The 14,659-nt window shown below is 39.7% G+C and overlaps 1 protein-coding gene across 3 annotated transcripts in view; it reads left to right on the top strand.

The window, feature by feature from the left end:
- OPHN1 (oligophrenin 1) overlaps positions 1 to 14,659 on the top strand; it is a 560,040-nt gene that overhangs the window by 532,206 nt on the left and 13,175 nt on the right. For all 3 annotated transcript variants that reach the window (XM_044235858.1, XM_044235860.1, XM_044235859.1), the window contains exons 22-23: positions 10,130 to 10,295; positions 11,333 to 11,383. In XM_044235858.1, coding sequence (XP_044091793.1) covers positions 10,130 to 10,295; positions 11,333 to 11,383 — 217 coding nt within the window. The remainder of the gene's footprint in view (positions 1 to 10,129; positions 10,296 to 11,332; positions 11,384 to 14,659) is intronic.

The raw sequence follows: 14,659 nt of genomic DNA on the forward strand, positions 1-14,659 counted from the left end.
CTGTATCGGTGTTAGTTGTGATCTCTCCCTTTTCATTCATAATTTTATTAATTTGGGTCCTCTCTCTTTTCTTTTGGGTCATTTTGCCCAATGGTTTATCAATCTTATTGATTCTTTCCAAAAACCAGCTTCTAGTTTCATTGGTGTATTCTACCATATCTCTAGTTTCTATCTCATCGATCTGTGCTCTAATCTTGATTATTTCCCTTCTTGTGTGTTGGGTTGGCTTAAGTTGTTGTTGATTATCTAGTTCGTTAAGGTGTAAAGACAGCTTGTGTATTCTGGATTTTTCAGTTGTTCTGACTGAGGCTTGGATGGTTATGTATTTCCCCCTTAGGGCTGCCTTTACCATATTCCATAGGTTTTGGACCAATATGTCTTCATTCTTATTGGTGTCCATGAATTTTTTATGTTGTTCGTTGATTTCCTCGTTGATCCAAACATTATTAAGCAGGGTATCATTTAGTTTCCAAGTGTTTGAATTTGTTCCAAAATTTTCTTGTGATTGGATACTAGTTTCAAAGCATTGTGGTCTGAGAATATGCAGGGAATAATCTCTATCTTTTGGTATCAGGTGGACCCTGATTTGTAACCCAATATGTGGTCTACTCTGTAGAAAATTCCATGTGCACTCAAGAAGAATGAGTATTCTGTTGTTCTAGGGTTGAATGTGCTGTATATATCTATGAGGTTCATCTGGTCCAATGTGTCATTCAAAGCTCTTGTTTACTGATTTTCTGCTTGGATGATCTGTCTATTACTGAGAGTACCATGTTAAGATCCCCTATTATTAATGTAATCATATCAATATGACTCTTTATTTTGATTAACAATTGGCATATGTAGTTGGCCGCTCCCATATTGGGGGCATAAATATTTAGAATTGTTAGAACTTCTTGGTGGATAGACCCTTTAAGAATGATGTAGTGTCCTTCTGTATCTCTGACTACACTCTTTATTTTAAAATCCAATTTATCTGATATGGGAATCACTACCCCAGCTTTCTTTTGAGGCCCATTGGCATTAAAGATGATTCTCCATCCCTTTACTTTCAGTCTGAATGAATCTTTAGGTTCCAGATGGGTCTCTTGTAGACAGCATATGGATGGGTTCTATCGTTTTTCCAATCTGTAATCCTCTGCATTTTATGGGAGCATTTAAGCCATTTATATCGAGAGTGGTTATTGAAAGGTAAGTTTTTATTGACATCATGTTGCCTGTGAAGCCCTTGTTTCTATAGATTGTCTCTGTAAGTTTCTGTTCTATGTCATTCTTGGGTTTTTTTCTTCTTTTATAGAATCCCCCTTAATATTTCTTGTAATGTTGGCTTGGTGGTTACACACTGTTTTAAACCTTGCTGGTCTTGGAAGCTCTTTATCTCTCCATCCATTTTGAATGTCAGCCTTACTGGGTAAAGTATTCTTGACTGCATCTTCTTCTCATTTATTGTCCTATATATGTCTTGCCAGCCCTTTCTGGTTTGCCAGGTTTCTGTGGACAGGTCTGACCTTCCTCTGTACATAAGGAATCTCTTCTCCCTAGCTTCTGTCAGAAGCTCCTGTCTAAAATTATGATTTGTCAGTCTCACAGTCAAGTGTCTCAAGGTCTTTCTAGATTTGTTGATCTTGGGGGTGTTCTCTCTGCCTCTAGGACATGAATGCTTGTTCCATTCCCCAAACTGGGAACATTTTCATCCAGAATTTGTTCAACTATATCTTCTAGTCTTCTCTCTTTCTCCATCCTCTATGGGATCCCAATAATTCTGATATTGGACTATTTTATGGGGTTATTTATTTCCCCAATTCTGTTTTCATGGCTTCTATGTTGTTTCTTCCATGCCTCCTTCTGATCCTTTTTCTCTATCAGTTTGTCCTCTAGATCACTAATTCTATGTTCTCCTTGGTTACCCTAGCTGTTAGAGTATTTAGATTAGATTTGATCTCACTGATAGCACTTTTAACTTCTTTCTGGGTGGCTTTCACTTCTGCCCTTAGAGATTCTATGTTGTCACTAATGGTTTCCTCCCACCTCACCATTGCCTGGATTATTGTTACTCTGTGTTCCCTTCCCAACATACTGTTTATATCCATAGCCAAGAGTTCTGATGGAAAGGGCACAATCTCTGAATTTTTCCTCTGTTGTGTGTTCCTCCTCCTAGTCGTTTTGGTGAGAGTTGGTTGAGAAAATGTATAGCTGAATATATCAACTACAATCCAGGCAAGGTGCACCCTGGAACATTTCAGAGCAATCAGAGTCACCATCGAAAAGAAAGAAAAAAAGAAAAAGAGAGAGAAAGGATGAACGAGAGAGAGAGCAAAGGGAAGACCAAGCCAGAATAAGCCCCCACAAGTAAGATTTATATGGTATAAAAACAAAAACCGAGAAACAAAAAGACAGATAAATGACCAAAAAAAACCCAAACAAACAAACAAACAAACAAAAAACAAAAGAACCTAGCCAAAGTGAACCCCAAGGATGAGATTTATATACTACCAGAACAATAACAAATGCACATAAACATTGACAGAAGAAAAAGTTGGGAGGATGTTTATAAATCTTCAATGTGGCAAGGAAGGGTATTTTGATTCTTCCTGGGTCACATACTCTTTTAAACCTTGAAATGAAAGTGGATGTATCTTTACACACTTTACTCCCTTTATCTCAACTTCCCAGAGATAAAGGGAGATTAAAACTGGTTTATATATAGGGGTAGTATTGATTAGTGAAAGAGGATTACCTTGAAGCTTATATCTATGTGTATATTAAAGAAAAGAAAAGAAAAGGAAAAACACAGGTATATGTATTTAAAAAGTTCAAGTTAAAAGGCTATTATGCATTGGGGAGGATATGTGCTCTGGTGAGTGCCATGAAGTGTGTAAACCGTGAAGTGTGTAAACCTGGCGATTCACAGACCTGTGTTCCTGGGGATAAAAATACATTATATGTTTACAAAAAATTTTTTAAAATGAAAAAAAGTCTATTATGGAATATGTTGTATTAAACCTCTAGTTGTAATGGTAAGTAGGTTAAAAATTTTTAAAAGAACAATAATAATGAGAACGAATTAAGAATAAAAGTTGTATCTATGAAATACACAGATTTTAAGGCAATACCGGGTGCTTATTATATTGTTTTCCCCTGATGTTTGGGTTTTACAGTTTTATGGGGACACTGTGGTGGTTGTCCTCTTGTTCTCTTCCTTGCTTTCTGGGGGAGGGGCCTGCCACATTGTTTTTCAGTCAGTGTTGCTTGGGCTTAGTCCTCCTGCCCCCTATCAAGGGGCTGGGCTCTCTGGAAACCAGTTTTTCAGGCTTTTGTTTTCTGGAGACTTTTGTTCTTTGGAAACTTTTTGCTGCTTTTCAGAGGTTTGGTGGAAAGCAAACTGCACCCAGACTTCTGCCTCAGAGAGAAGCCTCAGGCTGTTCCTTTCTGGGTGGTCCAGAACACACCAGATTCCACCTCCGCAAACTGCTGTACCCTGCAACCTCCCATAGGCAGTGCACATACCCAGCCACCATCTCAGGGGTCACCTGAAGTGCCCACTTGTCTCTGCACCCCCATGCCACTAAAACCACAAGTAATATTGGTCCAGGGAGCCCACTTCCTATAGCTGCCTTTGCTGAGACTGCTGTCTGGGGTTCAGACCTCAGGGTTACACAGGTTGCCTCTGAAGGATCCCGGCCAGAGATTGTGCTGAGTTCATTCAGGCCCGGGCTTCGATCATCCAGACCCTCCGCTGGTCCTTGAAACTGCTGACTAGCACTCGCACAGAGCTTTCTCAGGTGCGGGTGGGGAGTGGGTCAGATCCTGGATGTGCAGTGCTCGCAGAGTGCAAAAGGCTGTAGTTCTAGAGAGTGCAGGCTGGCAACCACACCAGGCTCTCTCATGCAGGAACGGGAGCGTGCCCAGCCAAGTGGTGGTGCAAACTGCACAACCCCAGGGGCTCAGGGACCAGGAACTGGAGGCTTCACCACACTCTCTTTGGCCCAGGTGGTCGCCAGTGATAGTTGTCCTGGGTCTGTGGGCTTAGGCCCATGCCCATGACTGCCCAACTTCACCAGTTTCCCATTAAGATCTTTTGCTCTTTTTGAGTTTTTTTTTTAAGATTTTATTTATTTATTTGTCAGAGACAGAGGGAGAGAGAGCGAGTGAGCACAGGCAGACAGAGAAGCAGGCAGAGGCAGAGGGGGAAGCAGGCTCCCTGCCGAGCAAGGAGCCCGATGTGGGACTCGATCCTAGGACCCTGGGATCATGACCTGAGCCGAAGGCAGCTGCCTAACCAACTGAGCCACCCAGGTGTCCCTCTTTTTGAGTGTTTTTAACCAGACTCCAAGTTAATGCTGGTCCCCAATCACAGGGCACTTTCATATTGCATATTACTTTCCAATGGGTCGCTTCTGGAGGCTCCCTTCCCCGTCTGTTTATCCTCTGATATCAGACCGAGCGTCCCCACTCTGCTTTTCCTCTCCACTGGTGTGTTCTGTCCCTGTAGACATCCAGAAGTGTATAATCCTACATCTCAGGCTGATTTCATGGGTGTTCGAAGTCTTCTGGTAGATAATTAACTCTCTTAAGGGGACCGGTTAAAACAGGGTCTCCTACTTCTCTGCCATCTTGCTCCCTCTTCTCTCATTGATCTGTTTTATTGGGTATATTTTAGGTTCTGTTTCATTTATTTTTGCTTTAGTCTTTTTTTCCCAATTTATTTATTTTCAGAAAAACAGTATTCATTATTTTTTCACCACACCCAGTGCTCCATGCAAGCTGTGCCCTCTATAATACCTACCACCTGGTACCCCAACCTCCCACCCCCCCGCCACTTCAAACCCCTCAGACTGTTTTTCAGAGTCCATAGTCTCTCATGGTTCACCTCCCCTTCCAATTTACCCAAATTCCCTACTCCTCTCTAGTCTTTATTATTTCCTTCCTTCTCCTGGTTTTAGGCTTTGTTTATTATTCATTCTCTAGCTCCTTTAATTATAAGTTTAGGTAATTGAGATTTTTTTTGCCTCTTGAGGTAGACCTATATTCCTATATCTACTTCCCTCTTAGGACCACTGTTGCTGCATTCCATACATTTTGGACCATCATATTTTCATTTTCATTTCATTTCATTTGTTTCCATGTATTTTTTAATTTATTCTTTGAATTCCTGTTTGACCCATTCATTGTTCAGTAGCATGTTGTTTAACCTCTATGTGGCCTTTCCAATTTTTTTCTTGTGGTTGACTTCAGGTTTCATAGCCTTGTGGTCAGAAAAGATGCATGGTATGTTCTCAGTCTTTTCATACTTGTTGAGGTCTTATTTGTGACCTAGTATGTTATCTATTTTGTAGAATGTCCCATGCACACTTGAAAACAGTGCATATTGTGCTGTTTTAGGATGTCCTGAATATATCTGTTAAATATATCTGGTCCAGGTTCTCATTCAACACCATTGTTTTCTTGATTTTCTTGTTGATTTTCTGTTTAGATGATGTGTACATTGATGTAAGTTGGGGTGTTCAAGTCCCCTATTATAGTATTACTTTCAGTTGAGTTCCTTAAAGTTTGTTACTGTTTTATATATTTCCATGCTCCCATGTTGTGGCCATAAATATTTACAATTGTTATATCTTCTTTTTGGGTTGCCCTCTTTATTATGATATATTTCCTTTCTCTATCTCTTGTTACAGTCTTCGGTTTAAACTCTAGTTTGTCCAATATAAGTATTGCTAATCTGGCTTTCTTCTGATATCCTTTTGTAAGATAAAAAATTCTCCATCGTCTCTTCAATCTGCAGGTGTCTTTAAGTCTAAAATTAATCTCTTGTTGGCAGCATATTGATGGGTTTATTATTTTATCCATTTCAATACCTTATGTCTTTTGATTGGAGCATTAGTCTGTTTACATTCAGAGTAATTAGTGATAGATACATATTTAGTGCCATTTCATTATTTGTTTGTTGTTTCTGGACATATTCTGTGTTCCTTTCTTGTCCTTTTCAGTTTTGGTCTTTCCTTTCCACTCAAAGAGTTCCCTTTAATATTTCTTGTAGGGATGTTTTAGTGGTTATGAACTCCTTTATTTTTTGCTTCTCTGAGAAACTCTTTTTCTCCCCTTCTATTCTGAATGACAGCCCTGCCATGTAGAGTATTCTTGGCTGCATATTTTTCCTATATAGCTTTGAATACATCTTGCTTCTGTCTTGCCATGTTTCTGTTGAGAAATCTGCAGCGGGCCTTATAAGTCTCCCCTGTAAGTTAGGGAGTTCTTTATCTTTATGCTTTAAGATATTTTCTATATCATTATATTTTGAAAATTTAATTACAGCATATTCTAACGTTGGCCTGATGTTGTTGGTTTTGATGTGAGTTTTCTGTGTATCTCGGATCTGAATAACTGTTTCTTTCTCCAGATAAGGAAATTTTTAGCTATGATTTGCTGAAGCAAATTTTCTGCCCCCTTTTCTCTCTTCTTCTGGGACTGCTAAAACACAAATGTTATTACATTTGATGGAGTCACTGAGTTCCCTAAAAATATTCTCATGTTCCATAATTACTTTTTCTCTTCTGTTAAGCTTCATTATTTTCCATTATTTTGTCCTCTACATCACTTATTCACTTTTTAGTGTTCATTCCATCAAGTTTGTTTCCAATTTCAGTTATTGCATTCTTCATTTCTGACTGATTCTTTTTTTTAACTCTTTTGTCTCTGTGGTAAGGGCCTCCCTGAAGTCTTCCATTCTTTTCTCAAGCCCAGCAAATATCCTTGCCACCTTAATTTCTCCATCAGCCACGTTACTTAAATCTGTTTCACTTGGATCTCTGGCTGTGACCTAATCTTGTTGTTTCATTTGGGATAAATCCCTGTCTTTGCATTTTTTTTCTAAGTATCTGTCTTCTCTGTGTTAGAAAAGCCAGTCATATTTCCTGCTCCTGAGAGTAATGGCTTTATGAAGAAGAGGTCATACAGTATCCATGGACTGGAGTGTCACTCGTGTGTGCTGCATGTGCTCTGCTATTGTGTTTTGCTGCTCTATCCTTCAGACCAGTCATCCTCAGAGGTCCTCCTTGCCTGCAGTGGGCAGTGTTTGGTCCTTCCCCCAAATATGGCAAGTTTTAACTATGTGTGCTCTGGTCTGCTATTGAAATGAGAGCTAATACTTCTTCCACTAGAACTGAAGCACTGCAGAGTTTTTTGGTCAGGAGAGGTGGTGTGGGCAAGGGTTTCTTTGGTCTTCTACAGAAGGGGCCCACCACACTGTGATTGATGCAAGCTTGACTGAGAAGGGCAGTACCACCAAAGAGCAATGGTGTGGGACCTGGTGTAAGCAGCTTGTTTTGGTGTTGTAGTGTTTCCTGCAGGTTGCTCTTTGTTTATGCTGGGGGGCTTGGGCAGGGGGAATGGTGCCAGATATCTTGTCCCTGGAGGGTTGCCTCTGTGCACACTGCCTCTCAGGAAAGCACTCCAAGAAGAGCAAATAATCTCCCCACCACGTGTCCCAGGCATTTTTCAGATTGCTCTTTCCACACTCTGGGTTGTATATTGTCTTCTCTTTGGGAGCAGCACAGTACTCTTCAGGCTCTATCCCAATGACGCCTGCTGACTTTATTTTATTTTTAAGAGCAAAAGCCATATTTTATTCATCTTTGCACCCTCTAGGGCACCCAGCACAGTGCCTGGAGAAAATGGAGTTAATTGTTTTTTGAATAAACTCTGTTTCCATATTTGGGTTTCTCTAGTTTCTTCAATTTAGATCATTTACATAAGTTTCTTCCTCATTTCCAGATAAATTTTATATGTAATAGCATTAATGAAAATTGTGAAAAGAAAAAGGTATCTATGTGCAATACCACAGTATTATGTCCAATGTATGTATAATTACCCTGTGACGAGGTGCTCATCAAGGAACATTAACAGGTGAGATAGTTCTTCCTTATGTGGACTGGCCAGCATACTGACCTATCCTTTCAAATGCCAGTGGGTCCCTCCATCATTTTGGCAAATCAAAAAGGCCAGTATAGTTAATTTTTCAAAATATTAACCACAAATGCATCTTCTAAATTGAAAATGAAAGTTCATTAGGTGCTTGTTTGTTTTTTTAAATTTTTATTTAAATTCAATTTGATTAACATAGTATATATTATTAGTTTCAGAGGTAGAATTTAGTGATTCATCAGTTGTATGTAACACCAAGTGCTCATTACTTCAAGCCTGCTGACTTTTAAAACTCTAGGTTTTAGTAATGTGGTGTGAGCAGGGGCCTTTGCTGCTCTGCTTGGGAAGAGGCCCACCATGCTGGGATTGAGGTGAGCTTGACAGAGAAGAGCAGTTGTGCCAGAGGGCCGGAGTGTGGGACTTGGTATAAGCAAGTTAAGCAGCCAGTGTAAGGGCAGAGCTGCCCTCTGTAGGTAGCTCTGTGTTTGTGTTAAAGGGTCAGGGAAGAAAGAGGCACCAGCCAACTCCTTTGTCCCCAAAAAGGCATCTCCATGAACTCTGCTTTCAGGATGGTGTTCCAGGAAGAGCAAATAATCTCCCCTCTATGTGCCCCAAGTGTTCCTCAGATCACTATTTCCATGCTGTCTCCCCCTTGGTTGTTTGCTTGCCTCTCTCCAGGAGTAGGAAGCTCCCTCAGAGCTCAGTCACAGCCAAGCATGCCAAACTTTAAAACAGCAGTCTTTAAACACCCCTGGTTGGAACTCTTGAAAATCAGCTGTTCCCATTTTCCCAGCCAATGGTTTTGGTGGTGCATTCCCCTGTGTGCTCCTCTCTTTCTTGTCTTTCTCCACGACCATGGCTCCTTCATTTTGCCACACCCCTGATCCATTTCTCTCCCAAACCAAGTGTCCACACTTCCTAGCTTCTTTGATGTGCTTCCTCTCTCCTTAGTTGTGGAGTTTGTTCTTCCTGGCTTCAGGTTTATTTCTGGAGTATTTAGAATGATAATGATAATTATCATTACTATTATAGATATAGATAATATTATAGATATATTATATCTATATCTATATCTATATTATAGATATAGATAATTATCATTATCTAGCTGTGTTTGAGAGACAAAATGAGTCTAGAGTCCTACTCCACTACCATCTTAGCTACCATCTCTGCCCTCCCACCCCCAGCTAACAACTTTGCATAGTTGTACACATGCCTGGTGTTCATCAGGCCATGAGTACTTTCTATGGATTTTTCCACTTAAATGCATATTTTTTTGACCTGACCTTGTAAGTTCATGTACAATATGTATTGGCTAAGTACTTGAACAAAATGGGTTTGCTTATGCTTCGTGGTTGGGCGCAAGTTTCTGCTATTAAGAATATATTTGTGCCAATTGTTTCTCCTATTTTTGGGCAGTTAATTCCCTTGGCCTGTTCCCCGAAATGGATCCACTGGATCAACAAGTATGAAGTATCTCAAATGTATGATTTTACATTTAATCAACATTTTTCCAGAATTCTTTATAGCTATGTAGATATAATTTTTATGGCTATGTAGATAGAAAAAGCTCAGTGTACAGTGTACAGTGCTTCCAGCAAGTGCATTAGTGTCTCTCGTGCCAAAACTCCTGCTAAATCCATTTCATAAAAAAATTATATATATTTATTTTATACTGACTAACCTGGAAACCAGAGACATAGGTGCAAGGAGGCAAGTAAGGAGACTGCTGTGATAGTCAATATCTAAGTAAAAAGGGTCTGAGTTTGGGTAATTATGAATTTAACACATTCAAATTCATCATCAATAATTGACTAAATGCCCACTATGTGCCAGGCTCATACTAAAAATGTTAGTATCTAATTAAAATTTTAATATCTTTGTAACATAATGTATTATTGGCCTTCATTATATAGATGAGGTAACTAAGACTTAGCAAATTGATATGACATACCCTAGGTCACAAAAATTGAAGTTCTAGAGCTGGGTTTCAAACAGACTTTCTGAAGGATTAAGCTGTTGGAAGAATTACACACACACACACACACACACACACACACACACACAGAAAAGAAAAGAAATACAGAGTTGTTAGTGACCAAAAATAAGTAGGTGCTAAGGGAGGTAGCCCAGATAACTTCAATACTGGGTGCTTGTTCATGAATAGTGTTCCATTTGGCTTATCATTGAACTATGTGTTCTCTTTCAGGAGACTCTGACAGTCTTAGCAAAGTGCGGCCTCCAGGAGAAAAGCCTACCATCGTTCGTCCCCCAGTGAGGCCTCCAGATCCTCCGTGCCGGACAACTACTCCCCAAAAGCCAGAACAAAAGCCAGATATTGTGGTTAGCAATGCAGGGGAAATCCCATCATCTGTGTAAGTAGAGTTTTTCCTAAACCTTGGCGTAACGCTCATCTTAAGCCACCAGGAGTTCTTTCAGGATCATCATAATGGTTTTGAAGGGTACACAGTGCACAACCCCCAGGATATCATTCACTTCATAGTCTAAGGAAATTTCACAGACAAGCCCTGTTTGTACTGTTCCACTCAGCACCCAAGGGTGAGAGATTTAACTAATGCTGCCCTGATTTATGTTGGGTGATAAGATTACCTTCTGTTTTCATGCTCCCTTGGCTCTGGAAGTTTTTCATACTTTCTTATTATTGCTACTGTTTTTTAAAGAAATTTAATGAACAGATTTGTTCATTGTACTTGTGCCTTCAGGCTTTCTTTTTAAATCAATGATATGATTTTTTAAAAATCTTCCAAAATGACTCAGATTCTCCAGAGAACCTCTTGTAGGGTAAGAACTGAGCCAATGTGCAGCAGGTTTTCCTGAAGTGGGACTGGAAGCCAAGGAACAAGGTATAAAGCAGCTAATGCAGGGCCATAGCACCTCTCAAGGACCAGCCTTGTATGGTCATAACTAGCCTGACTGGTTCCTCTTCAGCTAGTGTTGGGACCCCTCTCATACACTGCCTCCCAGTATTCCTTTTTCTTGTGTCTCTTGTTTTCCATAACTGTAAGATGTGCGAATAAGAATAACAAAGCCTCTATCATGTTGATTAAGTAGCTAAGTATATTTATGAAAATGTCAAAAATTTATACATTGAACCCAAGGATTTGTTTCACTTATTTCTCAAAAGAATAACCTGAATAAAAAACACATTTAGGCCACTCTGAACCATGGGAAAGCAAAGGGCATTAGGCATAGCCTTGGGGTGCTTATGGTCTCTGAGTCATTTCACATTCCAATATTTGAGTTTCTCCTTAGACCCAGGTCCTTTGCAAGTGAGGGAAGACCCTTCAGTTGGTGGCCTGTCTGGTTTATAATTTTTGTCTTGTCCATTGGCTATTGGTTTTCATACACAATCCAGAGCAACTCATGAGACTTGATTGGCCTCTGTTTGCAGGGTGGCTTCCAGGACCAGGTTCTTTGAAACAGCTTCCCGAAAAACAGGAAGGTAAGACACATAGATGACAGAAGAGAAATCAAATTACTTTTTACTAAATGGATCATGAGAATCACAGTTGCTCTTACATTCTATTTTTCTGTTTCTCTGCAGCTCCATCTCTGTCTCTCTATCCCTTTCTCTCCCCTAGTTCTGTCTCTCTGTTTCCTAGTCTCTCCCTGTACATCTGTTTTTGTCTCTCTACATATGTTTCTCTGTGTTTGTTTTTCTATATGTCTCTCTCAAGCTGTTTCTTTCTCTGTGTCTTTGTCATTCTCAGTCTCTTTCTGTCTCTGTGTTTTTGTACATCTCTGTTTCTGTTTTTGTCTCTCTGGCTCCCTATTTGTTTGTTTTACTCTTTTTCTGTATCTCTCCCCTCTGTCTCTCTTTCTTTGCCTGCTTCTATATCTGTTGTATCTTTCAGTCTCTATGTTTTTCAATCTCTTCTTCTCTTCTGCTTCTCTCTCTCTCTCTCTTTCTCTCTCTCTCTCTCTCTCTCTCACACACACAAACACACACACACATACAGTACTCACTAAGTAAAATTGCACAAAAGCATGACATTCAATGTCGGTCTTATTTTTGTGTTCATTTACTTATTTAGACTCTATTATATTCTTTATTTTATTTTATTTTTTAATTTTTTTTAAATTTATTTATTTTCAGAAAAACAGTATTCATTATTTTTTCACCACACCCAGTGCTCCATGCAATCCGTGCCCTCTATAATACCCACCACCTGGTACCCCAACCTCCCACCCCCCGCCACTTCCAACCCCTCAGATTGTTTTTCAGAGTCCATAGTCTCTCATGATTCACCTCCCCTTCCAATTTACCCCAACTCCCTTCTCCTCTCTAACACCCCTTGTCCTCCATGCTATTTGTTATGCTCCACAAATAAGTGAAACCATATGATAATTGACTCTCTCTGCTTGACTTTTTTTTCCAATTTATTTATTTTCAGAAAAACATTATTCATTATTTTTTCACCACACCCAGTGCTCCATGCAAGCCGTGCCCTCTATAATACCCACCACCTGGTACCCCAACCTCCCACCCCCCCACCACTTCAAACCCCTCAGATTGTTTTTCAGAGTCCATAGTCTCTCATGATTCACCTCCCCTTCCAATTTACCCCAGCCCCCTTCTCTCTAACTCCCCATGTTCTCCATGCTTTTTGTTATTCTCCACAAATAAGTGAAACCATATGATAATTGACTCTCTCTGCTTGACTTTTTTCACTCAGCATAATCTCTTCCAGTCCCATCCATGTTGCTACAAAACTTGGGTATTCATCCTTTCTGATGGAGGCATAATACGCCATAGTGTATATGGACCACATCTTCCTTATCCATTCATCCGTTGAAGGGCATCTTGGTTCTTTCCACAGTTTGGTGACTGTGGCCATTGCTGCTATAAACATTGGGGTACAGATGGCCCTTCTTTTCACGACATCTGTATCTTTGGGGTAAATACCCAGGAGTGCAATTTCAGGGTCATAGGGAAGCTCTATTTTTAATTTCTTGAGGAATCTCCACACTGTTCTCCAAAGAGGCTGCACCAACTTGCATTCCCACCAACAGTGGAAGAGGGTTCCCCTTTCTCCACATCCTCTCCAACACATGTCGTTTCCTGTTTTGTTAATTTTGGCCATTCTAACTGGTGTAAGGTGATATCTCAATGTGGCTTTAATTTGAATCTCCCTGAGGGCTAGTGATGATGAACATTTTTTCATGTGTCTGATAGCCATTTGTATGTCTTGATTGGAGAAGTGTCTGTTCATATCTTCTGCCCATTTTTTGATATGTTTGCCTGTTTCGTGTAAAGGGCAGCTAATAGGAATATATAGAACGTAACACTCTAACATAAACAGCCTTAGAATAAGCATAGCTAAACATTAGGTGGTGTGATATAAATAACCTGGAAACAATTGAGGGAACAAAAATACAAACAGGTTCTTGTTTTCCACTCTAGACCCACTAAAACAGAATCTCCAAGAGTGGGACCTGGGAATCTATTTTTTTTATTTCCTTCTTTTCTACCTTCCTTCCAGTTAGTTTGTTTTTAAAACTTCTAAAGTATTGGTACAAATTGTCCAAAGCCTGGCATTTGGGACCCTTTAGACAAAAATACCTAAAGAAATAGTTGCTTAGCTTTTAGGGACCCTTTTGTGAGTTTGCTCCATGTTGCTTTTTAGAGAGTTTGAAATTGTGCTTCCTGATGGTTGATAAGAGTATAAACCTTCAAGGTGGTCAGTTAAAATAACAATGTGCCTTTACCAGCAGTGGAGCTAGGGTAACTTTAACATCATCTAGTCAAAACTGTGAGACCTAACTCACCAAGACATGATACCACACAGCAAGTCACCCTGGTTGTGCTTGGCAGTCAGTCATTAACCCAGGTCCAATTTTCCTTTGAAAATAATTTGCTATTTATTCTACCATGACAGATAAAAATGGGGTCAAGCTCCCAGATTTCTCTTACCAGTACAGTAAAGTGTGTGCCAAAGATGATTTTAAATCAGGCTTAGTCAAATATACCTCTTGAGAAAAAAAAAAGAAAGAAAGAAATAAAGAGACAGATGGAGACACTCTTTAATACTCTTAATATAGTACCCACCTGTGAGCAGGACCACTTCCTATTTCCTGGTGATCCTTCCTACCTCCCTAGAATAAGTCATATGAGTAATAGATTCCAAGGAAATGGAATGAAGTAAACTAGAATTAACAGAGTGAACTGGATATATCTATAATAAGGCTCTTTTAGAGGAAATGGTATATAAGTTGGGACTTAAAAATGAGTAGAAATACACCAAAAATATGAGGAATTCATCTGAAGCCTTGGATAGGGAACCAGCATATTGAGAGAGAATATGTAAGTGATATGAACAAACTCCAATAGAATATTTAAGGCAGACCAACTTCTTTCTTTCTTTTTAAGTTAAATTTTATTTTTTTCAGTGTTTCATGATTCATTGTTTATACAACACACCCAGTGCTCCATGGGATACGTGCCCTTAATACCCACCACCAGGCTCACCCATCCCCCCAACGCCCTTTCTTCCAAAACCCTCAGTTTGTTTTTAAGTGTCCACAGTCTCTCATGGTTTGTCTCCCCCTCCGATTTCCCCCAATTCACTTTTCCTTTCTTTTTCCTAATGCCCTCCATGTTATTCCTTATGTTCCACAAGTAAGAGAAACCTTATGATAATTGACTTTCTCTGCTTGACTTCTTTCTTTCTTTCTTTTTTTTTTTTTGACACAGAGAGATCACAAGTAGGCAGAGAGG

Source organism: Neovison vison, chromosome X, assembly GCF_020171115.1.
Source record: "Neovison vison isolate M4711 chromosome X, ASM_NN_V1, whole genome shotgun sequence".
Taxonomy (NCBI): Eukaryota; Metazoa; Chordata; class Mammalia; order Carnivora; family Mustelidae; genus Neogale; species Neogale vison.